The following is a 27,601-nucleotide window of genomic DNA, read 5'->3' as shown; positions in this document are numbered from 1 at the left end:
TGCCCAAGATCACCATATGTTAGGCTGACGCTGAGACTGAAATGCAATTTTGTGCTTTGTTCCTAAAAAGGTTGTTTCACAACTTAAATGGACTCACCTAAGAAGAGGAATTTTGCAAAAAACTTGCAAATGTTTTGAGCAGATGAAGAACAAGATGCCTTTAAAGATGGCTATGTCTGACATAAAATGTAAAAAAGGGCACAAGCAGGTTCCATGGAGAATGTATGCTGCATTCCTCTTTCCTATAAACGCTCTCACTTTGAAGTCAGGCGAAAGCAAAATAAACCCCAGGGTCCCACGAAAACACAGCTTGACATTTGGCCTGAGTCTTTGAATGTCGAACTAATGTGACGAGATAAGAACAAGATTTAAATGCCTGTTAATTACAGAAAACAAGTTTGTGGAGGAATACTGTAAAAATGGTTTTAGCAAGGGGAGGTACAAACTCATGCTGCCCAGCCTAAAGCAAATGAGGCCAGTAAATCTAAAGCCAGAAAAGTGAGTTACAAAGCCAATAGCAAGCCACAGGCAGAACTCATTCCCAGGTCAACTTTCTAAAAGTCCCCAACATGTCTTTCGCATACCAGACTGCAGTGCTGTCTAGTAGTCGGCGATTAAAAAGACCCTCTGGATCAATCAGATCACTTGACTGTTTGAAGGAGCATGCCCGCAGGACACAGGCGGAAGTCCTCATGGCCAACCATTCAGTTATCTATAAATTGTGAACCCTTTATTTCTAAAGAACGAATGACCTTATTTACAACAAATCACATAAATCACACTTTCTAGGTAAAGATCTAGCTCTCTTTCAAATTCAGTGCAATTCCGTTCAGCTCCTTGGGCTGTAGTGGTGTCCACTGTTCCTATAGGAAATTTAGTTTTAGGACCCTCCTTTTTTCTTAGATCACTTGGCGGATCACTTGGAATTTTAAAGGTAGTAGCTGAAGTGGAAATTATATATTGTTTAGAAAGTTTAGCAAAGATTTGTGAAATACCACCAAAGTTATTAGCAAAACAAAAAATGCTCTTCCAATGAAAAGTCTGACCTATCTATAACTACACAGAAGTGACTACCACAAGGATATATATGAATATATATATTTATATTCACTGGAAAAGAGGTTATAGCTGGGTGAAAATGTTAGTTAAAACATACCACTTTAAACAAACAAAACCACTGAAATTCACCAGTTCTAATTTTCTCAAGTAACTGTAACCAGTGCTAAAGTAACTATAACTCGTACACCTCCATACACACTGTCAACTCGCTTGCCACATTACAATAACTATAACTTGCACCTTTACCATGCACTGCTTATACTCTTTCCTATAACATCAGTTATACCATGTGAAATCATAACATTCATTACAACACTTATGACATCTCAAATGACAATTTGTGAGAACACTGTGCATGATAGAGTGCAGAGTTACAGTAACAGGAGTGCGGTGTGTACGGAGGTGCACAACTTATTGTAATTTGAAGGTGGTGCATTAATTATAAATTTAAGGTACAACGATAACTTTAGATTTGTAAGAATTGCATAGATTATGTTTGGTTTGGATAGAAAGAATAAATAAAGTTATAGTAATTTTAAGGTGATGCATAAATTATACATTTACGTTATAACTATAAATTTTGAAGTTCTAATGTTTGTGTAGTTTAAGTTGGGTTTGCATAGAAAAAAATAAAGTTTTCCTAACTATAACTTTTCCCACTGAACTTCGTAATTTTTTATTTTTTAATAAAAATAAGTTGCAAATCGTACAATCGAGTGTCAAGTGCAGTGAAACAGTGTTGTGTCATTCATTGGAGAGTCGGAGTGAAGTGGACTAAAGTGGAGTATGGTAGAGGACACGAAAGAAAAGCATTATATAGTTAGTGGCATGGTCTCTCATACAGAGGAGTGGAGTATTGTAGAGTGTAGTGGCGTGGCGTACCGTAGAGAGGGAGAGGGACAAATACTTTATTCGGCCAATAAAGGCCATAAAAGCAAACATTTGATAAAAGTTACAACAGTTAAAAGATCCCAAATATGGAATTAAAAAAACCAAAACATACAGTAAAAAAACACTTTTTTTAGGCATAAAGTGCGACAAATAAAGTGCATAAAGAATAAAACATTGACTCAGTAGCTAGACTTGGGAGTTAATATAAAGGTCACAAGATAAGACATATAGGTCCCATAGCACAGTTTACAAATACAGCCTAACCACTGCAAAAACAACCTCTTCCTATGTCTTATTAGCCCCGTTAAAAAGCTTGCAACCTTAAAGCAAACCATAGGAGAAGAAAGCATTTGAAGGTATAGTAGTGCAGGCCTTATTTGAGTACAGTAGAGGTGAGTGTCATACAGTGAAGTTTCGTGGAGAGTCGTTGAGTACAGTGTTGTAAAGTAGAGTAAAGTGTTGTGGAGAGGCATAGATTGGAGGACAGTGGCATGCAGTATCTTGAGTGTTGTGGAGTGTCGTACAGTGGAGTGTGGTAGAGTTACATACAGTGGAGAAGAGGGGCATACAGTGGAGTAGAGTATTCTAAAGTGGGGTGGCATAGAGCGAAGTGGAGTGTGGTAGAGTACAATAGAGTGTCAGTGGTGTGTTGTGTCACACAGTGAAGCGGACTATCATAAAATGGAGGCGCATAGAGTGGAGCAGAGTTTTCTAGAGGGGAGTGCCGCAGAGTGAAGTGGTGTGTCATATTGTACACTCGAGTGTCATAGCAGAGTAGACTGTTGTAGAGTGGAGTGCCGTACAGTGTAGTATCATACAGTGGTTTGTCTTTCAGAGGAGCGCCGTGGAGTGTCATCGAGTGAAGTGTCGTAGACTGGCATAGAGTGAAGTAGGGTGTTGTACAGTGGAGCGGCATAGAGTGTAGTAGAATGGAGCAGAGTGTTGTCCAGCGGAGTGTCGCAGAGTACAGTGGAGGAGAGTGTATAACAATGGGGTGCCGTTTCATATTGTGGAGAGGCATACTGTAGAGACGAGTGGAGTGGCGTGTCAGAGTGCCACACAGTGTAGTGCAGTGATGTAGGGTGGACTGGCACAGAGTGAAGTAGAGTGTAGTAGAGTGGAGCTGCATACAGTGGAGTAGAGTGTTGTACAATGGAGCAGCATAGAGTAAGTAGCGTACAATTGCGTAGAGTCGGGTAAGGTGTCATGGAGTGGTGTAACGCAGAGTGGAGTAAAGTGTCACTGAGGGGAGTGGCATCGCGTAGAGTGATGTGGATGGCATGGAGTGGGTTACAGCTAAGTGGCGTATGATACAGCGGACAAAGCTGTCAGAGTGGAGTGGCGTGTCACACAGTGGACTGGGGTGGCATGTCAAAGAGAGTTAAAAAGTGTTGTAGAGTAGTGTGCCATAGACTGGATTAGAGTGTAGTACTTTGGAGCAGTGTGGAGTAGAGTAGAGTGTTGTAGAGTAGAGTGGAGTGGCATGGTGTATTGTAGAGCTGAACGACTAAGAATAGTGGAATACACTGGAGTAGTGTGTCACAGAGTAGAGTGCAGTAAAGTGTGGTGGAGCGGCATGGAGGGTGTTGCATAGAGTGTCAGAGTGAAATAGAGTGTTGTGCGGTGGCATAGGATGGAGTACAGTGTCATACACTGACAGAGTGGAGTAGACTGTTGTACAGTGGAGTGCTATACTGTGGAGACTAGTATGGCAGAGTTTAGTGGCATTCAGCAGAGTGGCGTACAATGGAATAGCGTACAGTGGTGTGGTGTGGAGTGGCATAGAGAGGAATTGCATACAGCAGAATGGTGCAGAGTGGAGCGGCATGTTGTAGAGTAGAGTGAAGTGGAGTGGCATAGACTTGAGTGGAGTAGTGTTTCGTAGACTGAAATAGCGTAAATTAGAATAGAATGGAGTGCTTACAGTGGAGTACCGTTCAGTGGAGTGTCATACAGTGGAGTGGCATGGAGTGGAGTAGCAATGAATAGCATGGAGTGGAGTGGCATTCAGTGGAATAGCATATAGTGGAGTTCATAGAGTGGAAAAGTGCGGAGTGGAGTGGTTGGCTAGAGTGGTGACATGTACAGTGGAATGGCTTAGTGTGGAGTGGCATGTCATAGAGTAGAGTGGAGTGCAGTAGAATGGAAAGGCATAGACTGGAGTGGAGTAGTGTTTCATAGAGTGGAGTGCCATAGAGTGGAATATTGTACAGTGGAGTGGCACAGAGAAGGGGGGCACATGGACCCCCTCCCCTGATGAGGCTCAGGGAGGGGACATGTGGCCCTCTCTCCTTTTAAAAACATTTGCCCTGGATGAGGTCCAGAGGGTTTAACAAGGCATGGGGAGGGGTGTCATGTGGTCCCTTCCCCTCTAAAGTACATAGAGCCCTATGGGATCCCCAGGGCCTAATGAGGCTTGGGGAGGGGGGCATGCAGTTCCCCTCCCCTTCAAAATAAATTGGGCCTTAGAGAATGGGTTCCCCAGGTCACAATAATTCCCAGGAGGGAGGCTGAATTGTCTCCCTCCCCTTTTTAAAATTATATTTGGACCTGGGTAATGGGGTCCCTGGATCCAAAGAAAGCTCGGGGAGTAGGGCCACATGCCCCCCATCGACTGTTGAATTGTAGTTGGCCCCGGGGGATGAGATTCTCAGAGGCTAAAGGCCAATCCAACTCAGTGTGGCAAAGGCTCAACCCCCTGCTGCAGATGGACTAGCCAGTGCATGGCGTGGGGTTGGTTGGGCCAGGCCTTGTGGACAAACCCAGACATGCACGGCCGCAGCCCTGAACAGTGTGGGGTTGGCTACAGGGTATGGCCAACCCCTGCCATGCACAACCAAAGGCCCCCACCTTGCACCTTTGTCTGGGAGGGGCCTTACTCCCACAAAAACATGGTTATCCGGCAGCGTGGGACGCTGAGAACAGGCTGCGAGAGGCCCGCGTGATTTTAAAGTTATACCAGTCTATATGTGTCTCCAAGGCCCTGTATAGTAGCAAGGTTTGTGGGTACATAGCGGCTAACAAGCTACAGCTCGCTCATAATAAGTTTCTGAGGCGAATCCTCAAGGTCCCACAGGGCACGCCCTTATTCACTGTAGAAGAATAATTAGGAGTAAATTACATAGCTGATTTGGTGGCAGTGAAGCCCTTGTTTTGTTGGGTTAAGATATGGTCTAGGGATGAGGTCGAGTTTAACCGCTCGATTATTTTAGATTGTTTGTCACTTGATCATGCACTTAAAATCCCCTGGTTAAGGTATGTAAAGGAGTGCTTGATGGCCTTGAGCAGGGCAGACTTTTTTCAATGTGACACACTGATGCCTCAGGACTCGAGTATAGTAAAGGAGCTGTTTTTCAAACATGTCGATACCCAACGCGAAAACACTGAGCTCACAAAACCAATGGTAGAGGATTATGTCTTGCTAGAAACAGTGCAGGAAATTGGAGAAATACATATCGATCCTTTTAAGCGCTTCCAATAGATTTTTGGAAACTCAATTCAGATTTAATCCGCTCCATCATCTCCTGGCGTCTCCGCCCGGTTTCTTACACTCAAAAGTGAGAGGGCCCAGTGGCTGAGACGCTAGGTCTCCACAGGACACCTTACATTTTGTCCTTTTATGCAAATATTTTAGATATCCCAGTAGATTGTTCCATAAGCCCCTTTTACAAGCTGTGAAATTTAGACAAGCCTGTGTTGCACTTATGTACTTACAGCTTTTGCCTAACAATCACATCCTTTTTGTTGGCTGCTTTTAAATTAAGAAGTTCAAGAAGCGACTCTACGATTTTGCACACATTTTTTAATTAACCATAACTGTAATGATGTGTTACTTATAGAATGTTTCTTTTTATCTTTTATGGTTGTGATTACTTCCGAATAAAGACTTATTTACTGTTAATAATTCAATTACATAACTTCATGTAGCCAGCAAACCACTGGAAAAAAAGAACAACAATTTCCATCACACCATATTACATTATATTGTAAAGGGAGATCAGAGATGAATAGTCCACCAATCATTGAAAGCAAACAGCCCAGAATACATAAATACATACTGATCAAATTTCTTTGAACAGTTAATATTCTAGAAAGAACGATTGAAATACAATACTTAGTGGAATCTTACTAGATCGGCGGACACAGCAGTCGTTATGAGTGCATAAGGTCCATTTACCAATGCTCCACAAACCACAAGAAATGCTGCAAGAGGAAAGAACACCATGTTAGAGATTAAAACAATACATGATAAACCCCCAGTATGCAACAATTATATTAGAGCAAATACATAAGCGTAAGAAGCAGTGTCAAAGCCAGTAGATCAGGCTATTTTTAAAAGGCACATTTATGTGGCTTTAAAAATCTGCGCTCATCCCTTTTCCCATGCAGATGACAATACCTTTCTTAAATAATTTTTTGCATTTTCGAAAAGAATAAAACAAATTAGTTCAAAAGTTACATACATCGAACCAGTGTTTAAGTTTTACAATTATAAAAAAAAAATCTATCTGTGAATGTCCGTTATCTCTTTTATTAATTGCATTGCACTCTAATTCACATATTCAAGAAATACATCTTGGTTTAGAACACAATGAAATCCAGAGGGTAAACACAGGATTAATTATGGGCAGGACAGAAATAAATGGGAATATAATTGGAGAGAAGGGAGGTAAGAAACCAATAGAGTGAACTTAAAACATTCTAGAGTTCTCTGTTCCAGCTGGAGGATTGATATATTGCTTACGCTAATATCCATTTGGTTTCTTATTTTTCACTTGAGAGTTTTGTCTCCATCGGAACAGCTACAGCATGGGTTAGTTCTCTATACGATACCTGTTAGGCTAAAGAACATTGCCATCACCTTCCTTCGTCACCCACATTCATAAAATCAAGGAGCAACTTTTCCACGGCCGGTTTCACTTCTACATTCACAATACCTTTCCTTATATCTAGGTACAGTGCTTCTGCCTCGATCTTTGCCCAACTTATCCCTTCTGATCTTCATTAGGTCGAGCCTTAGGGCAGCATGCATGGGCTGCTCGCTCTGCGAGGCATGCTGTATTGGAGTATGCACTAGAAGCCCCTCCCACTCTCCACCCACATTTGTCATTGGCTTGTGCCATTGTCCTTCGTAAATGCTGGCTTCTGATTCGTAAATAGGCATGTTAGTCCCTCCTGGGTACTGCCTTGCCTGCATTTGTTACCTCCCATAATGGCTGGACCTTTTACTTGGGCTATTACACAGTCTGCGTTATAAGTTGGTGAGCATTATATTCTTTATTGGCTAATGGGGAGAACCTGCACAGGAATACTAGCCGCGCTTTTCATTTCTTATTTGCAGCACCCAACACGGCTGCATGGTGTTCCCACCCCTATTTATTAACTTTTGTTATAGTGCCAGCACCTGCGCTTTAGCTTTTAACATCTTACGCTAAAGTGCAGGTGTCGCGATTGCTTCAGAACTAAAGAAATTTAAAAAAATGCACCTTTTCTTTTTTTTATTTCTTTACTTAAGGAGCTATTGCGGCTTAGCGATTTAGCTTAAGACGTTTAACGCTAAAGTGCGGTGCCACCGTTGTAACAAAAGTAAATAAATAGGGGACAAAAAGCGATGGCCGCCATGTTTTTTTCCCATTTGTTTACTTTTTGTTATGCCACAAACCTTTGTTTTTTGTGGTCTCACCTTCTTTGGGTGACCTGTGGGAGCTGTGCCATGCCTAAGTGACCATAGCAGGAACGCATTTAATTGTGAAAGTTTGGTTTCCAGTACTAACCCCGTTCTCTTAGAAAGAACTGTCCGCTGGGTGAATTCCATTCTGACAATTGACTACGGGAAGGGCCCTCCAACTCAGCGAGTCCTCAGCTCACAGTGTTATCCTCACAAACTGACAAATAATTCAGACATGCGTGAAAATCTTTAGTGCCAGGACGCACCATGTAACATAGCACTTTATCAAGCACCGTATCTGGTTTAGCTGGCAGGACAACTGAGTGAGTCGAATAGTTGCCTATTAAACATGCAGTAATCTGGAGGTTACACGTCAATATCCCGGCCAGGGCAATTTAAATTTTCAGACACTTTTCACATTATGTAATTGTGCTGTCGGCTATCCACAGTGCTTAGGAACCGCAGAAAGGGGGAATGAAACGCTATATTAAACACAAGTCATTATTGGAAGACCTGCGCCCCCACAACAAACTACTTGGATTGTATTACAATACTGTAAAACATTATTTAACAAAGATAATCGCATGAAATGGTCATCATCTCGAAGTTCAACGAAATGAGACATATGGCGTAATAGACGCGTCAGTGGTTCTTTATCGCCAATGCCTTGTCTAATCATCAAGTTAAGATCTCGGGCTTAATGGGAGGCTGTTGTTTCATGAACCGGGCCGTTTACTCAGAATTCCTTCTGCCCTCTCTTGAAAGCAGCGTGCAAAAGGGATTTCTTGAGTCCCGGATGGATGTTCTCGCTGCAACAAAGACGGTTGAGCGAAGTGTATTTTCTTTGTTGAATTTTTGAAGGCCTGTTAAGTTTCTTTTCTAGTTATGACAGGGAAAAAGGTCACAAGGCCTTTTATGTTACGCATGCAGTGGCTTCTCAAGAAAATGCGTTCACAGGCTGTTTTATCTTCCGGTAAGATCAGAATAGGCAAGTGTTTGCCAAGGTTCATTTTTCCTGTTAATTAGCACGCCAATTAACAGCTGTATATTTTTGCTATGCAACATGATAATATACAACAATACATAGGGCATTCGACCATCATCTGTATGTCTTATAGAAGCTGTATGGTTTGTTGTGAACCACCATTTTCCAGTGAAAAAGCCATTACCATGACGTCACTGGGTGTTTACTTTGCATTCCCTCCTAAATGAAAAGGCCATGTTTCCATGCTGCGAAGCATCATTAATGGTCACTTTTGAAGTAGCTATTTCACCGCATTAACCTTTTGTTGTCCCTTAATGCCTAATGTTTTTGTACAAAGCAGAGGGGTGTCTCGGCAGCAGTTGGAGAGGTGCAATAAAAGACAGTTACGGCCCCATCTGGCCTTTTCATGAAGCCTTGGAAGGTGCCTCAGATTACAAATAGTTTAGAACCCACTTGAGTTTGTACTCGGGTTCGATATTCTATGTCTACAGGAAACATGGACGGAAGATGCGATCCATATTAATGGTTTTAAGACCTTTCACTTGCCCGCAGTAGCATCAATGTATGGGAGAGCAATGGGGGGCTTTGCACCTATGTAGCATATCACACAAATCTGATGAACATTGTAACATTGATCGCTGATCGTTACTTTCAAATAATAGGGGATGATTTGGATAGGACAACTGGCATACTGATAGTGAATTTTTACAACAATGCTCCTAGTGAAGACCAGGCAGGTGTGCTGGGGGCCATATCCCTCCATATTATCAAGATCCAGGCAGCCTCCCCCAAAGACATTCTTATAATTTGGGGTGGAGATTTTAACATCAGTCTCTGTCAGTACTGGGACACTGGTGTCTGTGGTCTCGGATATAACAGTGAGATCAGTCTTCCTCACTTTAATCATTCTGGTCCTGGTGAGATTTTAAATGATATAATGCTGACAGGCGACATGGGCTTTGCAAATAACTTATGCAGTTTATTGGTCCCATTCAGCCCAACGTTTAACGGACGTGGATTTTCCTCTATTATTGACTTTATTTTAATTTCATGAAGACATGCTTCTAGAGCCACAAGTTTTCAAACTTATGACAACTCTTAGCGATCACTTTCCGCAGAGCATTGGAGTCAAGTTAGATCACAGACCAGTTAAAGGGAAGGACCCCTCTACTTACTGTGTAAATGATGTCACTCTGGCCAGACAAAATGGCTACGCGCTGAGCTGGAAAAAAATAGACCCAGACTCACTTATGAATAAGGCTATATCCAACTGTAGCGAAGCTATTAAAAAATGCACAGGAGATGGTCATTCCGCGTTAGAAATAGTGGAGGGGTTTTAAGTCTTAACTGAATTCATTGGTAATTCCCTACATTTAAACTCAAATAAGAAAACCACACAAAAGAAAGGGTGGCTCGACCACAGTTGCGCTAGAGCCCATTCTAATCTTAAATCTGCACTTCATAGAAAGGTAAAAAATAATGAAGAAATCAAAGAAGCGAGAAGGGCATATAGATATGCTTTAAAAGCAAGGAAAAAAAGGCTAAGGGAGGAGGCATGGAACGACCTTCGAGCGGCATCTGAAATGAAAGACTCCTCAGCGTTCTGGAAAGCTGTCAATGCTCCGTTTCTAGTTGACGCAGGGAGGGCAAGCATAGAGATAGCTGTCTCTAGGGATGAATGGGTAGACCACTATTCTAAATTATATTCTATCCCTAGCCCTGAACCAAGTATTAGCGACTTGGTGGGGGACAGGATAGAACTCCAGATTGTTAATCACCACTCGCATCTCCAACTGGAACTTAATGAAATTGAGGAGGTGATTAGACTGAGTGAGAGTGGTAAAGTCCCAGGGCCAGACGGCATCCCTGTAGACCTTTTTAAACATAATACGGCTTTCAGGGGACCTATTTTAACTCAAGTCATCAATGCATGCATTTCGACCAGCCTTATTTCTACTTGGAGTGAATCGATTCTGGTCCCGATTTTTAAAAAGGGGGATGGGCACAATACAGCATGTTATTGGCCTATCTCGCTCCTAGACTCTACGGTTAAAATAATTGGAAGAGTAATCTTATCTAGATTGCAGGTCAGGGCAGACGACCATTCCATTATTAGTAACATCCAATATGGGTTTCGAAAGGGTCTGGGTACGATAGACCAGTGCTTAAATTTAGAACTCATTATCACCAAATATACTAAGGCCAAAAGGGGTCCCCTTTACCTGGCCTTTATAGATCTGTCTGCGGCCTTCGACTGCGTCATCCACAGTAAACTCTGGCTGATTGTAGAGAAACTGGGAGTAGAACCATCTTTAATCTCCTTAATGCGCGAATTTTACATCAAGGCCAGAGCTAGGGTGCGATTTGGCATAGGGGGTGAGTGTACCGACCATTTTACTGTCGGAAGAAGAGTTAGGCAGGGTTGCGTCCTGGCACCCTTCCTATTTACCTTGTATATTAACAACTTAGATCTGACTTTGAGAGAGGAGTGCCAGGGCCTCCCGTGGGTAGGGAAGCGTCCACTCCCTGTGCTTATGTATACTGATGACGCGGTGCTTATGGCCCGCACCCCAAATAGTCTCCAGAAGGTTTTATCCAGTTTTGAAAATTTTATGTCCAATTTGGGTCTCACAGTTAACGCATCCAAAACTTTTCTATTAAAATGTGGTTTGAGGAGTAACGAATCGCTTAACCTGTGCTAATACTTTTTCATATCTGGGGTTCTTTTTGACCGCACTAGTTCATGGTCACAGGCTGTAAATCTAAGGAGATTGTTGTTCTCTAAGGCATTGGCAGTCCTGACTAATTTTGGCAGAAAACTGGGCAGACGTCCCCCCACAGAAGTGCTCCACATCTACAAAGCTAAATGTGTTTCAATAGCGACCTATGGAGCGGGCATCTGGGGACATGCAGACGTGACATCTTTGCAGAGGGCCGAAAACAGATTCCTTAGACACTTGCTTGCTGTCCCGGCTAGTGTCTCCACTTTTAATTGTCACTCGAAATTGGGCTTATCGCACATAGAGGATGTTATCGGCATCCAACCAGTCCTTTGGCATCATTTTTGGACCACAGAGCAGACCAGCCTAAATCGCCAAATGATCAGTGACTGTTGTGGGTTAGATGGGGCATTACACATAGGATGGCTCAAGTATATTAAGGAATTTTTGTGCAAATTAGGCCTTCCAGAATATTTTGATAACCCCATCACTCTGACTAAGTTAGATAGGAACGTTTTTAAACTCAGCTGCTTGCAATATCTCGAAAATATAAGAATAAATACAGAGATTCAAAAACCCTCAGTCTTGGCACACCAAAACATTCTGACCACTCTTAAGATGCAGCCGTATTTAACTTATGTAACCCTTGATTTTGAAAGATTTTTATTAACTCGTTTTAGGATGTGCATTGTTCATAGGTTATTTAGCTTTCCAATAAATAACGACTGGTCCAGACAGTTGTATAATTGTCCATGTGATGACCGGTCTGCACAATCCACTATGCATGTTCTGTTTTTTTTGCAAATTGTATACAGTCCAGAGGAAAAGGTGGATACTTCCGGTGCTTAGAACACAAGGTCTGAAACAACGTCGCCCTGCTTTTCTAGTTATGCAATCTTTGGGGAAAGAACTTATGACCTTATCTGTCACATTGTTTTTAAAGTCTGTTTTTAATTGCAGAAAGACAATTCTCATGTAAGAACTTGTACTGGAAAATGTATTTTATAATCCTGTGGCTCTTTATCTACTAGTAACATGAGTTTTTTTCTTACTGTTCTATTTTAATGTGCTTTTATGATTATTCTTTTAATCGAATAAAGCTTGATTGATTTGATTTGATTTAGAACCCACTTGAGCTCAGGACGTTGGTGTTCATCAGTGTGTGATTGCTCCCTTCCCTCAAAGCAGCTTCCGCCCATGGCTGCAGGATAAACCCATGCACCAGGAAAGAAACACAGGTAATGCGATATGCCTGCTCTCCCAACCTCCATGCTTCCATCATCCACCCGCTTGCCGACAAACCAGGGAGGTCAGACTTGTAAACCAACATCTGAAGTATTTTACATCATTACTAAATGTATTTTAAACTTCCACGGACACCCCATTAAAATCCCACAGATCCATTTGTTCATAGTTGATTGCTTCCAAATGTTCATACTACTACTGCATCAAACACCATTGATCCTAAAATAAATAAATAAATAAAATAGGCCCACTGTTAACCTGTACTACTGTATGTAATCATGTAGCCTGTTGGCCAACAGCATCAAACCAGCCTGGAGGCACATGGGTTCCAGTTCGGAGGGTATCTGGATTGGTCTTTCCGGCAGGATTGTTCCTATTGCTGCAGGATCACGGCTGATTTGCATATAGCTAGTCTCTGAAGTGGTATAGCAGGAGAAAAACGATTGACTTAATGCAGCCCCAGAAAATACCAGCAGCGAAGACTTTTGCAAGCATTCCACCCAACTGCGTTATTTTTAGGTCGAGCCTAGCGCAGTGCGCGTGCGCTGCTCTATGGGAGGCTTCTTGTGAGAGCTCAAAACTTCTCCGTGTGGGTCGGATTCCTCCCACACATCTTTCAATAATGAAAGCACGCAAATGGCCAAATGGAGGTGCATGTCCCACCTCTTCTTCAAATGTTCATTCCCACTGCGTTTTGCTCTGGGAGTGAGCAACAACGCGCAGGCTGGCAGCTGCATTCCTCGTTTTTTATAGCTTTCATAGCAGGTGCCTTTAACAAGGCTGTTTACGCTACGTGGCAGCATTGCTCGTGTTTGATTTCAGAACGTAATCGCTCAGCTGCTTCCTACGGTTTGGTGATTTGTTGCCAGTTTGATTTCACTGCTCTTTAAATACTGGTATGTGCTTTACATAAAAGTTCAGAATTATTCACTTGCTCCAGCATAGACATAGGGCATAAGAACCCCCCTGTAACTAGAACATTTGCCGCGTTGTGAAAATAGCGCTCGTGGCTTTCAGGTCACACTGTTTTGCAAGGAAATTTCCCACGCCCTTTTATAATCAGGCGGTTTATAATTGGTTGCATAGAATGCCCCACGATGGAGGACTGCGGCAGGGTATTTTTTGGTACCGCCTGGTTGTAACTGGCAACAATCGTTTCATTTTCACGCAACACGTTGAGCACTGAGAGTCGTGATGCCCAGACTTTAACCCGCCAAGCAGCCCTTTTAATTCGCACCCCGGCGTCAGGGTGAGCTGGCAGCTTTCGCTTTACGCCAGAGTTTGCATTCCGGGCATGAGTCTGAGGGGGGGTCCTTCTCTGTGAACAGCGAAGGGCAGGCTTGTTTGTTGCAGCACCTCCCTGGGACCTTTGCCACCAGTTCTCAACTCCTCTCTCTGAACCCCCTTCCACTTTATTGCACACCCAGGCATCAGGGCAAGCTGGTAGCTTTCGCTTTCCGCCGGAGTTTGCATTCCGGGCATGAGTCTGAGGGGGTCCTTCTCCGTGAACAGCGCGGGTCAGGCTGCTTGTGTTTGATTTCAGAATGTAATCGCTCAGCTGCTTCCTATGGTTTGGTGATTTGTTGCCAGTTTGATTTCACTGCTCTTTAAATACTGGTATGTGATTTACATAAAAGTTATTTTTCTGAAATATTCACTTGCTCCAGTATAGACATAGGGCATAAGAACCCCCTGTAACTAGATCATTTGCCACGTTGTGAAAATAGTGCTCATGGCTTTTAGGGCACACTGATTTTGCAAGGAAATTTCCCACGCCCTTTTATAATCAGGTGGTTTATAATTGGTTGCACAGAATGCCCGGCGAAGGAGGACGGCTGCCCTGAATTATTTACAGTATGCTGTCTGCAGGGTATTTTTAGGTCCCGTCTGGGTGGGACTGTGGCAACAATCATTTCATTGTCACGCAACACGTTGAGCACTCACATACGCACACACACACACACACACACACACACACATTACCCAAGTAGCTAGGATCGTGTTTCCATTGGAAATGCATTTATTGTGTTGCTAATAACTTGGCTCGATTTAACGAATTCCATGAAACTTTCCAAAAAAGTGCAACTTTTTGACTAGTTTCGTGCATTGAAAGTTTCCGGGTGATCGTGAAGCGTGGTCAAGAAAAAGGGAGGGGTCTCCAAACATGGTTTCCCCATTAATTTTTCCATAGGAACTTTAGACATCGCGACAGCCCACATGGCTGAACAATTTACACCAAAATTGGCAGAAAGCTAGATCTTTGTCCAGAAAGTGTGCTTTTAGTGTTTTGGTGTAAATCCGCTCAGTAGTTTGAGAAATTAAGGTTAAAAAAATTGTATACATCATACGGCGGAGGATTCACCAAGCCAAAAATCTCAAACTGGGATCGGATTGACTGCCACCACCTCAACCAGGAAGTGATGGCAACCATCTTAGGACTCGCGACTCAGTCCGGAGTTATAAAATCACATAAAATGCAAGACATAAGGGGGCTGGGTAGGAATACTCTGACATCCTAGTCCTGGTAGTGGGGTCCCAGAGGAAGCATGCAGGGAGCCGGCTGGGGCCCTGGGGCTCCCTCCACGGCCAAATTTGGACCATTTGAAAAGAAAACCACCAGCTGCGTGTCATCAGCATAGGAGACTTTGGACCTACCAAACTCCTGTACAATTTCCACCAACGTATGCATATAGACTTTAAACAAAGTAGGGCGGAGTGACGAGCCCTGAGGCACCCCACATATAGATGGCATAATATCAGAAAAGCATGTGGTTTCCATAATATAAAAAGATCTATTGTTTAGAAAAGAAGTGAGGCAATCCAAGGCTTTGTCTTGGGTCCGAACTTCACTGAGCCCTTCTATCAGAATTGTGTGATCTATGGCATTGAACATCGACTTAAGTCTAGAAGCAAAATTGCAGCAGAACCACCCTGATCAAGTATGCTTTTAAGCTCCTCAGTGACCACCAGGAGAGCAGACTCAGTGCTATGCTGTGCATGAAAGCCCATCTGTGTAGGATGCAGATAATGGTTTCTTCCAACGAACATGACAACGCATAGTTGACAGGTTTCTCTAGCAGTTTTCCTAAGAAAGGTAACAACGAAATAGGACGGAAGTTGCCCAGCATCGCCGGGTCGAAATGAGATTTCTTCAACAAAGGCCTGATGATTGCATGTTTCAAATTCTTTGGAATTATCTCGACTATCGATGGGAGAATAACCTCCAAACCTTTAGATAAAATATGAGATAGTGCAGATCTAAAGTGGATCCTGATTTGATTTTACTCAGTGCATTCAATACTGGGGAAAGTGTTAAGGCTGGGAGGTTGGAATCACAATGATGCCCTCTGTTTGACTCGGGTCCATAACTATACTACACCGAAGTGAGTCCTAAATCTCTACAACTTTTTTCTGGGAAAAAAACGCATGCTAATGGCATCTTTTCTTCGTAGAAAAGTGTTTCCCTGTTCTATTGTTATAAGTGTTTTAACGACCTTAAATAGTTCCTTAGGGGAATTAGAAGCCTGGATGATCTTCCCCTCATAGTACTTAGCCTGGGCTTTTTTTATTTCATTATAATAAAGTTTGATGGCAGTTTTATATTCAATTTTTAGAGACGGATAATAGGACTTCCTCCATTTCCTCTTGAGTTTCTTAAACATTTTCCTCAGGGAGACTAAGTGAGTAAACCAGGGGGCTCTTTTAGAATTCAATTTAGGCTTTATCCTAGACTTTAGGATACATTCATCTAACGTATGTGCAATCCAATGTTCCCATTGAGTGTAAGCCACCTCCAAATTTCCCTTTTAATGTGGGCTGGAGGTCTTCAAGGTCTTAACTAAAGCTTTGTGTACAAGCTTAGACCAGCTCCCGCAGGGCCGGAGGAGGAATTAGATAGCATTCATGCAGATGGCTTTATCAATGTGAATGGTATACAATGATGATCTGATCACGGTACAGGGATCGTTGAGTTGACCAGAATCTTTGGATCATTAGAAAAAATTGGGTCAAGTATGTGTACTTTCTCATGAGTGGGGGCACCTACTTGTTGGATTAGCTGCACCACATACAAGTCCTGTGACAGTCTTAGTCTTAGTGGAAAGAATTTTCGTTTTGTCTAGGTGTATCTTAAAATCATCTAGGATAGTAATGTGACTTTCCCTAACAGCTAGACTAGCTAAAATGTCTGGTTGGACATCAGTGAATTTCATACTCGAGCTCAAGGTCTGTAGATTAGGGCTCCTGAAAACGTGCATGTTGCAGAAAATGTAGTAACAAATTGGAAACTTTCACAATCCGATATTGGGAGAGTTGTGGCGACACATCTAAAGTAATCTTTCAGTATAATGGCAATACCACCCCCTATTTTGCCTACACTATCCTGTCTGCATATTTGAAATCCTGGAGGAAGGGCCATTAATATATCAGGTTTAAAAAGAACAAATGATAGACAGAATGTTGAACAATGTTAAACATTCACACCAGTACAGAGATCTGGGACTAAATCCATAGTTGTTTTCCTCTCCATGCCATTCCAGTTAAAACCCAGCCATCTGCAAACCAGTCTTGAACCTGCTACCCATGGGAACAGTCCAGCCTGAACTGTGAGGCCAGGTCCTCCCTAGACCTGAAACAAGCATCCTTAGCCCCATTTCGGGGTTTCACCCCTCTTCAGCCAGGCTAGCTTAACTCCAGTGGCATGGAGAGCACGGGACCCACATCTGGGCAAACCCGTCCCACTTGGGTTGACAAATGCAAAAAGAACAATTGATGGACAGAATGTTGAACAATGTCAAACATACATCCCAGGATGCTTTTTTCCAGTCCAGGGAGGACCCGGCTTGGCAGTTGAGCTGGACTGTTCCTGGGAGGAGCAGGGTCAAGACTGATTTGCATATGGCTGGGTCCAATTATGGGTGGCGTAGTGAGCAAAAGACTAATAGATTTAACCCAGATATCTGCCTGGGGGTGAATGTTTAATTCATTCAGCATTACATCCATCATTTATTGCCACAGCACTTTTTGCTTAAGTGGGATGGGTATGCCCAGACGTGGGTCCCTTGCTCGGTGTGCCACTGGATTCAAGTTACCCTGGCTCATGAGGGGTGTTACCCCGAAACCGATCCCAGGATGCTTGTTGACGTCCCGTGAGGATCTGGCTTGGCAGTTCAGGCTGGACTGTTCCCATGAGGAACAGGGTCGTGACTGATTTGTATATGGCCGGGTCCAAACTGGGGTGGCGTGGTGAGCAAAAGAATGATAGATTAAACCCAGATCTTTTTGACTGGAAGTGCATGTTTGCATTGTTCAGCATTACGTCCATCAATTGTTCCTTTAGCTTTTGTTGCCCTAAGTGGGAAGGGTATGCCAAGACGAGGGTCCTGCGCTCACTGCGCCACTGTATTCAAGCCTTGCTGATGAGGGCTGTTACCTTGAAACTGGTCCCAGGATGCTTGTTTCTGGTCCAGGGAGGACCCAGCTTGGCAGTTCGGGCTCGACTGTTCCCATGAGGAGCAGGGTCAAAACATCTTTGCATATGGCTGGGTCCAAACTGGGGTGGCGCGGTGAGCAAAAGAACAATGGATTTAACCCAGATCTCTTGACTGGGGGTGAATGTTTGATTCATTCAGCATTACGTTCATCACTTGTTGCCGTAGCACTTTTTGCCTCAAGTCCGTGGTACTCATAGTATGGCCCGCGGGCCCAGAGGGCCCGGCAGGTCTTCCTTGGCAGCCCGCGGACCTTGCAGGCAATGTACCCATGGCCCCCCAGAGAGAGAGTGGAGAGAGAGAGTAGAGAGAGTGGAGAGTAGAGAGAGAGACTGACTGACTGAGACTGAGTGACAGAGTGACTGAGTGACAGAGAGACTAAGAGAGAGAGACTGACTGAATGAGAGAGAGAGACTGACTGACAGAGGGAGAGAGAGAGACTGACTGACTGAGGGAGAGACTGACAGAGAGAGACACAGAGAGCAAGAGAGAGAAACGGAGAGAGAGAGAATGACAGAGAGAGAGAGAGAGACTGACTGACAGAAAGAAAGAGACTGACTGAGAGTCTGACTGAGAGAGACTGACTGACTGACAGAGAGACTGACAGAGAGATAGACTGGCTGACAGAGAAGGACTGACTGACAGAGAGAGTGACTGACTGATAGAGATAGAGACTGACAGAGGGACTAACTGATAGAAAGAGAGACTGACAGAGAGAGAGGGAGACTGACTAACAGAGACTGACTGACAGAGAGACTGACTGACAGAGACTGACTGACTGACTGCCTTAGACTGGCAGAGAGAGACTGACTGACTGAGAGATACTGACTGAGAGAGAGAGCCTGACAGAGAGAGAGACTGACTGACAGAGAGACTGACTGACAGAGAGAGAGACTGACTGACAGAGAGAGAGACTGACTGACAGAGAGAGAGAGACTGACTGACAGAGAGAGAGAGACTGAGAAAGAGACTGACTGACTGAGAAAGAGACTGACTGACAGAGAGAGACTGACTGACATAGAAAGAGACTGACTGGCCCAGAGAGAGAGAGAGAAACTGTGATAGAATTGGGGTCAAAGTGTGTATGAAGCGATGTAATGCCTCTTAAGAATGCTATTGTCTGCTAATAAAAATGTATTATCAAAATGTGCTCTTTGCAGTTACATCTGCTTTTGAAATACAGCATTGTTGCATTGTCTAAAGATTTTAAACGGGTTTGATTTTTTTTACTCTAGCCCCGCCCCCACTGACACCGCCCCCTCTGAGCCCACCCCTAGCGGTACAGCCCTCGGCCACAAACCACACTGTAATTTTGGCCCCCGACAGAATGTTTGTGAGAACCAATACCCTGAGTGGTATGGGTATGCCCAGATGTGGGTCCCTTGCTTGCTGTGCCACTGGATTCAAGCTAGCCTCGCTCATGAGGGGTGTTACCCCGAAACCGGTCCCAGGATGCTTGTTGACGTCCCGTGAGGATCTAGCTTGGCAGTTCAGGCTGGACTGTTCCCATAAGGAACAGGTTCATGACTGATTTGTATTTGGCCGGGTCCAAACTGGTGTGGCATGGAGAGCAAAAGAATGATGGATTAAACCCAGATCTTTTTGACTGGGAGTGCATGTTTGCATTGTTCAGCATTACGTCCATCATTTGTTCCTTTTGCTTTTGTTGCCCTAAGTGGGAAGGGTATGCCAAGACGTGGGTCCTGCGCTCACTGCGCCACTGTATTCAAGCCTTGCTGATGAGGGCTGTTACCTTGAAACTGGTCCCAGGATGCTTGTTTCTGGTCCAGGGAGGACCCAGCTTGGCAGTTCGGGTTCGACTGTTCCCATGAGGAGTAGGGTCAAAACATCTTTGCATATGGCTGGGTCCAAACTGGGGTGGCGCAGTGAGCAAAAGAACAATGGATTTAACCCAGATCTCTTGACTGGGGGTGAATGTTTGATTCATTCAGCATTCCGTTCATCACTTGTTGCCGCAGCACTTTTTGCCTCAAGTCCGTGGTACTCATAGTACGGCCCGCGAGCCCAGAAGGCCCGGCAGGTCTTCATTGGCAGCTCGCGGACCTTGCAGGCAATGTACCCATGGCCCCCCAGAGAGAGAGTGGAGAGAGAGAGTAGAGAGAGGGGAGAGTAGAGAGTAGAGAGAGTGGAGAGAGAGAGAGAGTGGAGAGAGAGTAGAGAGAGAGACTGACAGAGAGAGACTGACTAAGAGAGAGAGACTGACTGAATGAGAGAGAGACTGACTGACAGAGGGAGAGCGAGAGACTGACTGACTGAGAGACACAGAGAGCAAGAGAGAGACGGAGAGAGAGAATGACAGAGAGAGAGAATAACAGGGAGACAGAGAGAGAGAGAGAGAGAGAGAGAGAGAGAGACTGACTGACAGAAAGAAAGAGACTGCATGAGAGACTGACAGAGAGACTGACAGAGATAGACTGACTGACAGAGAGAGTGGCTGACAGAGAGAGAGAGAGAGTGGCTGACAGAGAGAGACTAACTGATAGAAAGAGAGACTGACAGAGAGAGAGAGACTGACAGAGAGACTGACTAACAGAGACTGACTGACAGAGAGACTGACTGACAGAGAGACTGACGGACTGCCTTAGACTGGCAGAGAGAGACTGACTGACTGACAGGAGACTGACTGACTGCCTTAGACTGGCAGAGAGAGACTGACTGACTGAGAGAGACTGACTGACTGAGAGAGACTGACAGAGAGAGCGACTGACTGACTGAGAGAGACTGACAGAGAGAGAGACTGACAGAGAGAGACTGACTGACAGAGAGAGAGAGAGACTGACTGACAGAGAGAGAGACTGACTGACAGAGAGAGAGAGACTGACTGACTGAGATTCACTGACTGAGAAAGAGACTGACTGACTGAGAAAGAGACTGACTGACTGAGAAAGAGACTGACTGACTGAGAAAGAGACTGACTGACAGAGAGAGACTGACTGACAGAGAGAGACTGACTGACAGAGAGAGACTGACTGACATAGAAAGAGACTGACTGACATAGAAAGAGACTGACTGGCCCAGAGAGAGAGAGAGAAAGTGTGATAGAATTGGGGTCAAAGTGTGTATGAAGCTATGTAATGCCTCTTAAGAATGCTATTGTCTGCTAATAAAAATGTATTATCAAAATGTGCTCTTTGCAGTTACATCTGCTTTTGAAATATAGCATTGTTGCATTGTCTAATGATTTAAAACGGGTTTGAATTTTTTTACTCTAGCCCCGACCCCCACTGACCCCGCCCCCTCTGAGCCCACCCCTAGCGGTGCAGCCCTCGGCCACAAACCACACTGTAATGTTGGCCCCGACAGAATGTTTGTGAGTATCAATACCCTAAGTGGTATGGGTATGCCCAGATGTGGGTTCCTTGCTTGCTGTGCCACTGGATTCAAGCTAGCCTTGCTGATGAGGTGAGTTACCCCGAAACAGGTCCCAGGATGCTTGTTTCCGGTCCAGAATAGACCCGGCTTGGCAGTTCGGGCTGGACTGTTCCAATGAGGAGCAGGGTCAAAACTGATTTGCATATGGCTGGGTCCAAACTGGGCAGCTGTAGTGAGCAAAATAACAATGGATTTAACCCAGATCTACTGACTAGGTGTGAATGTTTTATTCATTCTGCATTCTGTCCGTCATTTGTAGCCGCAACACAATTAATACATCGGGGCAGAACTCTTGTTGAGCCAGGTTTCCGTAACAAACAGGACATCCAGGTGTTACTTCTCCAACAGTAAGGTGATCTGTGTTTTATGACTTATAAGTGTTCTACTGTGAATAAAATCCATCTTCCAGAGTTCCCTGTTTGTTTATGTGGCTTGTGTGGTCTTGCCCCGCCCTGTGGGCCCCTTTAATACATAATTGCAATGAGCACATATCTCTTCACTTTTATCCAGGTTGTCCGTCCTAAGCGTAGAACCACACTGTGACACAGGAAGTGGCCTGAGCGACAGTAACTGTTCCGCCGTGTAATTTTGTATGTGTGGGGGTAGGGGTGATTTGGGCAGGATTCCTGGCTCCTGGACCCAGTCGGGCACAGATGGGCTTGTCTTTGGCGCCCCTTCGGAGCGCAAGCGGCGCACCCGCACCTCAGCCGCCATAAGAAGATGTTGATGGCTGACTACTACAACTCCAACCTTCCCACAACTCTATGGCAGAGAGGGTAATAATTGCCTCTATATGGTTCTAGAATCATTAAAAAGTGAAATAGAATACGTTTCCCCAACAGTAGCACCAGTTTTAAGAAAAATAATTAGCAACAGTTTAACACAGTTTTTAGCAATTATAAATATCCCAACACTTGAAATAATTAGAGCATAAAAACAAATTTCCCCTCAGAGCAGCGCTCTCATTTGTACTCCCGCACCCGAGACACCATAAAAAGACGTGGATGGCCCACTACTAGAGCACCAGCCTTCTGGCAACTCTATGGTAGAGAGGGTAAAAAGTGCCTCTCTATGGTTCTGGACTCCGTTTAAAAACAAGCATTTCCAATGCAATCGGTCTCACCTTTGGGACCTTATATGTATTTAGCTATGCAGCACATTAGCCTGGGTGCTGAAACATCTACTGTTCTTTAACACGGAGGGAAAGTAAGCAGCAAACTGCATGACACGCCAGGTATGGGAACTCGAGGAGAGAAATATTGCCTTTCAGAGGGAAATGGTATAGTCCAAAGCTCTGTTTTTAATATAAAAGCAGGGCCATCAGAGGTCATATCACTGAAAATACAAGATTTGAAAAAAATATTATTGTCTACGGGTGCTCGTGGAAGACAATTTCTATGGACTAGAGAATGCTAAAGTGATTCTGGTATTTTACTGACCTGTGCTAGTCGTTTTCTAGAAAGAAAGTTAAATAGAGGCAGTTGCCAGAAAAAAAAAAAAAGAAAGTCCCTCAGCAGAAAGCAAAACTGGTATTTAACAGACCTCTGCTGGTTGTTTTCTATTAAGACAGAGGCAGTTCAACAGAAAAAAAGTCCCTAAGCGGAAGCAGGCAAGTCCTAGGGCTGATCTCCAGAGCCCACAAAGTACATACACATATAAGTATATACTAAAGTATATACAAGAGGTCTCGGATATTCGACCTAAAAAAGAAAGTCCCTCAGCAGAAAGCAATTCTGGTATTTTACTAACCTCTGCTGGTCATTTTCTATCAAGACAGTTAAATAGAGGCAGTTGAACAGAAGAGAAAGTCCCTAAGCGGAAGCATAAAAGTTCTAGGGCTGATCTCCAGAGCCCACAAAGTACATACACATATAAGTATATAAACTAAAGTATATACACTAAAGTATATACAAGAGGTCTTGAATGCTCGACCTAACGAAATAGAATAAGGTCCCCCAACACCAGCAGCAGTCTTAACAAAAAGAATTAGCAGCAGTTTTACATAGTTTTTAGCAATTTATTAGATCTCAACACTTAAAATGATTAGAGCATAAAAACAAATGTCCCCGCCTCAGCAGTGCTAAAGGTTATTGACCTGGAGATACAAACTTACAGCTTCAGTTATCCATATACGATAGGGAAAATGCATTTTCTGATAGAACAGCACGGAAATACTGAGCAAGGTTTGCCTCTGTTTCTGAGCTATGTTATTTGAAAACAAAGCACCAAGTTAGAGAAATATCAGGTTCAACGAAATTCAACATGAGTCGTATCACAACGGGCCGAGCAGTTTTTTCGTGCGAGGAGTGTAAAGTTTAAACATATAGTTAGGAATTTCTCGGAGTGAATAAATGAACTTTAAGCAGAATACGTCTGAAACAGCGTGCAGAGACTGACTGCATCTCTCTGTTTCCTACGTGTTCTGTCTACAATTCATCATACACGGAGAAAATCTGAGTTACATAATTGAAACGTTAGACTCCTGCTTCTGCTAGGGGATTAAATGTGTAATAATTGGAGAAAAAAAGTTAACCTGATTAATGTGTTTTACCTTAATGACCATTACGTTACCTCAAATGCACTGCAATAACTTGCAATCCTGAAATGTAACCTTAAATTGCAAATCCGTCCCTCTCAATTTATTCGGCGATTAGATTCAAAATATATTGCATACCACAAATGACCAGTAGAGGGAGATATGTGATCACATAACACCTCTCACACTACCCATTTGAGATTCACCTGTACATTCTAGTCGGAACACGAACACCATCGGATTTCATTCACTATGGTCGACACACACGGTCGCATGAATGGCTATAAGGGCGTTGGGAACTCAACATTTTCGGACCGGGGGGGGGGGGGGGGAGGGGGGGAATTGGGGGGCGGGTAGAGACACCAAAATATGTTAGACAGGCACAAACATAATCAAAACAAATGATAAAGACTGCAATTAAAAAAATATTTTTCATAAATGTTCTGTTAATTAAGTACAAACGATTATTTATATCACTAAACTGAGTGACATTTATTGGAATCAATATATTTGTTAAACATGAAAGATTCAAGAACCCCCCAGGCCGATTCATATAGTTTTATTGTTAAATAGGCGTCATGAAGCGCATCATACGGTCAAGAAACAAACCAGTTCCAAAGACTTTATCCATTTTACAGAAATATGTAATCTAATCGTCACTATTGCACCACAACCAGAATTCCAGAGAGCTGTAGGTTCCTAACAAGAGAGATTAACAAAACAACGAAACGCGCGCAAAGAGGGAAGCTCTGTATATCCGGTTCCTTTAGCCCTTTTACAATGGTATCTAATCCAAGGCATGATGCAGGTGTAAATGTATCCAAGCTATTGGTTTCACTTCTCAATCTAAGTGAGATACCCCTAGATCCTATTCAAATCACTACTGCTTTTGGCCATTGCCGTGCAAAGCGTTATGTCAGTTCACGGCTGTTTTTCATCTGATTTGGGGCCCAATTCCAGAAATGTAATTCAGTTCATTTATTCTTTATTGTTTGATTATTTAAAATCTTACAATATGATAACAATCCTTCCAGATATAAAACTCCAGGTTAAAAAAGAAGAAACGGATAAGTATTAAAAAACATGAATAAATGAAGCAATATTTTTAAGTAGATTAAATTTGATAATATCAATTTCATAATATTATTTGCATATTTGTATACATCATACAGTACATTCCAATTTAATTTTGCTGGTCTAATTTTCTTTCAGTTCTTACTAAAAACTTAACAAATCCTGAGTTCAGTGTTATATCGTCAGAGTGTAGACACTTTATCAAGGCTTGCCTGCAAGTACATACTCCTCGAGCGTTAAAATGCCTCTTAAGTATAGTTTTTCTTTCAGTTTTCAGGTCTGGGAATACACACAGCAAGGGAATAATGTTTTTTGCTCCCAATTTACATAAGCGACAGAGCGTCAATTCCTCTGTTCTTAGCCACGGCATAGCATGACATAGGCTGGGAAATGCACCAAAACGAGCTTTTATGAAGATTCGTTTATACTTCAGGGTCCATGGGGTTTCTAGGTATGGTTGGACTTTCACCTTTGTGAAACCATTCATTAGTGGCCAGGCATGTTTTCTTTTTACAAAAGAGTCTTTATCCATAAGCGGCGATAGCTGTTTTGTTATTTTAATAATAGATTTTTTAAATTTTTCTGTAGTTATTGGAGTGTAACAGACTGGAGTTGCTGAATATTCATCTAGTGCAGCATGTAAGTATTTCCAGGCATGGGATTTCCTATTTGCGTTTATTTACTGCTATAATAGTTTAGACATTTGATTTACGTTATCCTTTTTAATTCTATTCCATACTTTCATAAATTGCCCTTTTTTTTTTTTTACAAATAATAGGTTAGTTAATCCAAATTCCAATCGTATCTGTGTTGGCGATGCATTGTGAGGAAGATAAAAGAGTGTTTTAAAAGTTTTTGTCATCACATTATTGATGATCTCAGAGTCTTTCCCACACAGCGCTTCGCTACCATATGTTAAGGTTGACAATAATTTTGCCAATATTACTTTTAGAAACGGTCGGAAACTCAGCTCTCCTAGTGACTTCTGCAAGATTCTAAATGCAGCTATCAAAGTATTTGCTTTCCTTTGGATATCAGTCTTTTGTGGGAGAAAAGTTCCTTTATCATCAAATAATACTACCAAACATTTGTATGTTCCCATTTGTTCTAATTGCATTTTATCAATAAACCATTTGTGCTCATATTTTGACCTTGAATTTTTGTTAACCTCCATGATTTTTGTCTTTGTTTCATTTATAACCATTCCATTTTCTTTTGAGTACAATGATATCTTAGTTATCAGACGTTGCCGCCAGACCTTTGTTTGGCTAAGTAAAATGACATTGTCTGCGTATAGTAAATTTGATATCTGAGAATTAGCTAATTTAGGAGGATAGGCATTCACTTTGTTCAGCGCCATCGTTAAATCTCCTAAAAACAGGTTAAAAAGTAGTGGGGCCAATACACACCCTTGCTTAAACCCTGATGAAGTTGGAATTTCCTTCGTTAAAGTCGAACCGTCTCCCATCCGAACCCTGACCCAAGTGTCAGAGTAAAGGAGTTGGATTGATGTTAAGAGGGACACTGGGATACCTTGCTCCTTCAATTTTTGCCACAAGAGTCGTCTGTGTACACAATCGAAGGCCTAGCTAAAATCCACGAAGCACAAATACAGAGGTTGTTTAATTGTGATGCATTTATCCATTTGCACTGATAGAACAAGTATATTTGTTGTGGTACCCAGTCCTTTGATAAATCCTGTTTGGTTGGGTGGGATTATCTGTTTCTCCTTTGCCCATACCGATAGACTTGATAAAAGAAACTCCTGCGAATAGTTCGGCATCTGTGTCTTGAAGAGTAATTAATCTGTAATTTTCAGGCTGGGCCTAGTTTCCTTTTTTGTAAATTGGAAATATTAATGATCCCCTCCATGATTCGGGTATTGTCAATGTCCTGACAATTTCTTTAAACACTTTTGTAAGATTTTCTGACCATAGATCAGGATCTTCCTTAAAAAGTGCAAATGGGGGGCATGGTCTCACTCGGCATGGAGTGAGACGCACGCCGCGGGAGCTCCGGTCCGCCACTGCCAACGAAAGCTTTTCCCGCAGCATCAGGGCTTCCTCGGCGGCACTGCTTGGAGCGCTTGGGTTAAGGAGGCGCACGGGAGCCCCTGGCCGGAGTATCCATTGCTTCATACTGCTGCTGGCGTTGCTCTCCGCGGCGTTTGTGTTCCGGCCCGGGCAGAGTCCCTGCAGCCGCTATTTTCTGCTCCGCGGAACTTGGAGCCTCTCCGAGCAGTGGAGCCTCCCCTGCGTCTCCTCCAGGCCTCCCTGGGGGCCTCACTTGGCTTGTTGGGGTCTGGAACGAAGGTCTGGCGGCCGGCTTCTTTCTTTGGGGGAGACGGGTGCGTTTTTGCCCCGAGATCAAGGTGGAAGCCACCATCTTGCTACACGGTGGATTTCACGGGCCGCGGCCCACCTGACTGCATTCCCGCTGCCTTTCGGAGTTGCCGATTGATGCACCTGGGCACTGGGGGTGGCGTGATACCGCCCCTTTGTTTGCTGGAGTCTTGGCGAGAGGACCAGCGTTGGTGTCTTG

The 27,601-nt window shown here is 43.4% G+C and overlaps 1 protein-coding gene across 9 annotated transcripts in view; it reads right to left on the bottom strand.

The window, feature by feature from the left end:
* SLC37A2 (solute carrier family 37 member 2) overlaps nucleotides 1-27,601 on the bottom strand; it is an 892,550-nt gene that overhangs the window by 171,519 nt on the left and 693,430 nt on the right. For all 9 annotated transcript variants that reach the window (XM_085646069.1, XM_085646068.1, XM_085646070.1 and 6 more), the window contains one exon: nucleotides 6,080-6,153. In XM_085646069.1, the coding sequence (XP_085502195.1) occupies nucleotides 6,080-6,153 (74 nt within the window). The remainder of the gene's footprint in view (nucleotides 1-6,079; nucleotides 6,154-27,601) is intronic.

The sequence above is a fragment of the Triturus cristatus genome, chromosome 3_1 (genome assembly GCF_964204655.1).
Source record: "Triturus cristatus chromosome 3_1, aTriCri1.1, whole genome shotgun sequence".
Taxonomy (NCBI): Eukaryota; Metazoa; Chordata; class Amphibia; order Caudata; family Salamandridae; genus Triturus; species Triturus cristatus.
This window is presented reverse-complemented; position numbering and strand designations above follow the sequence as displayed.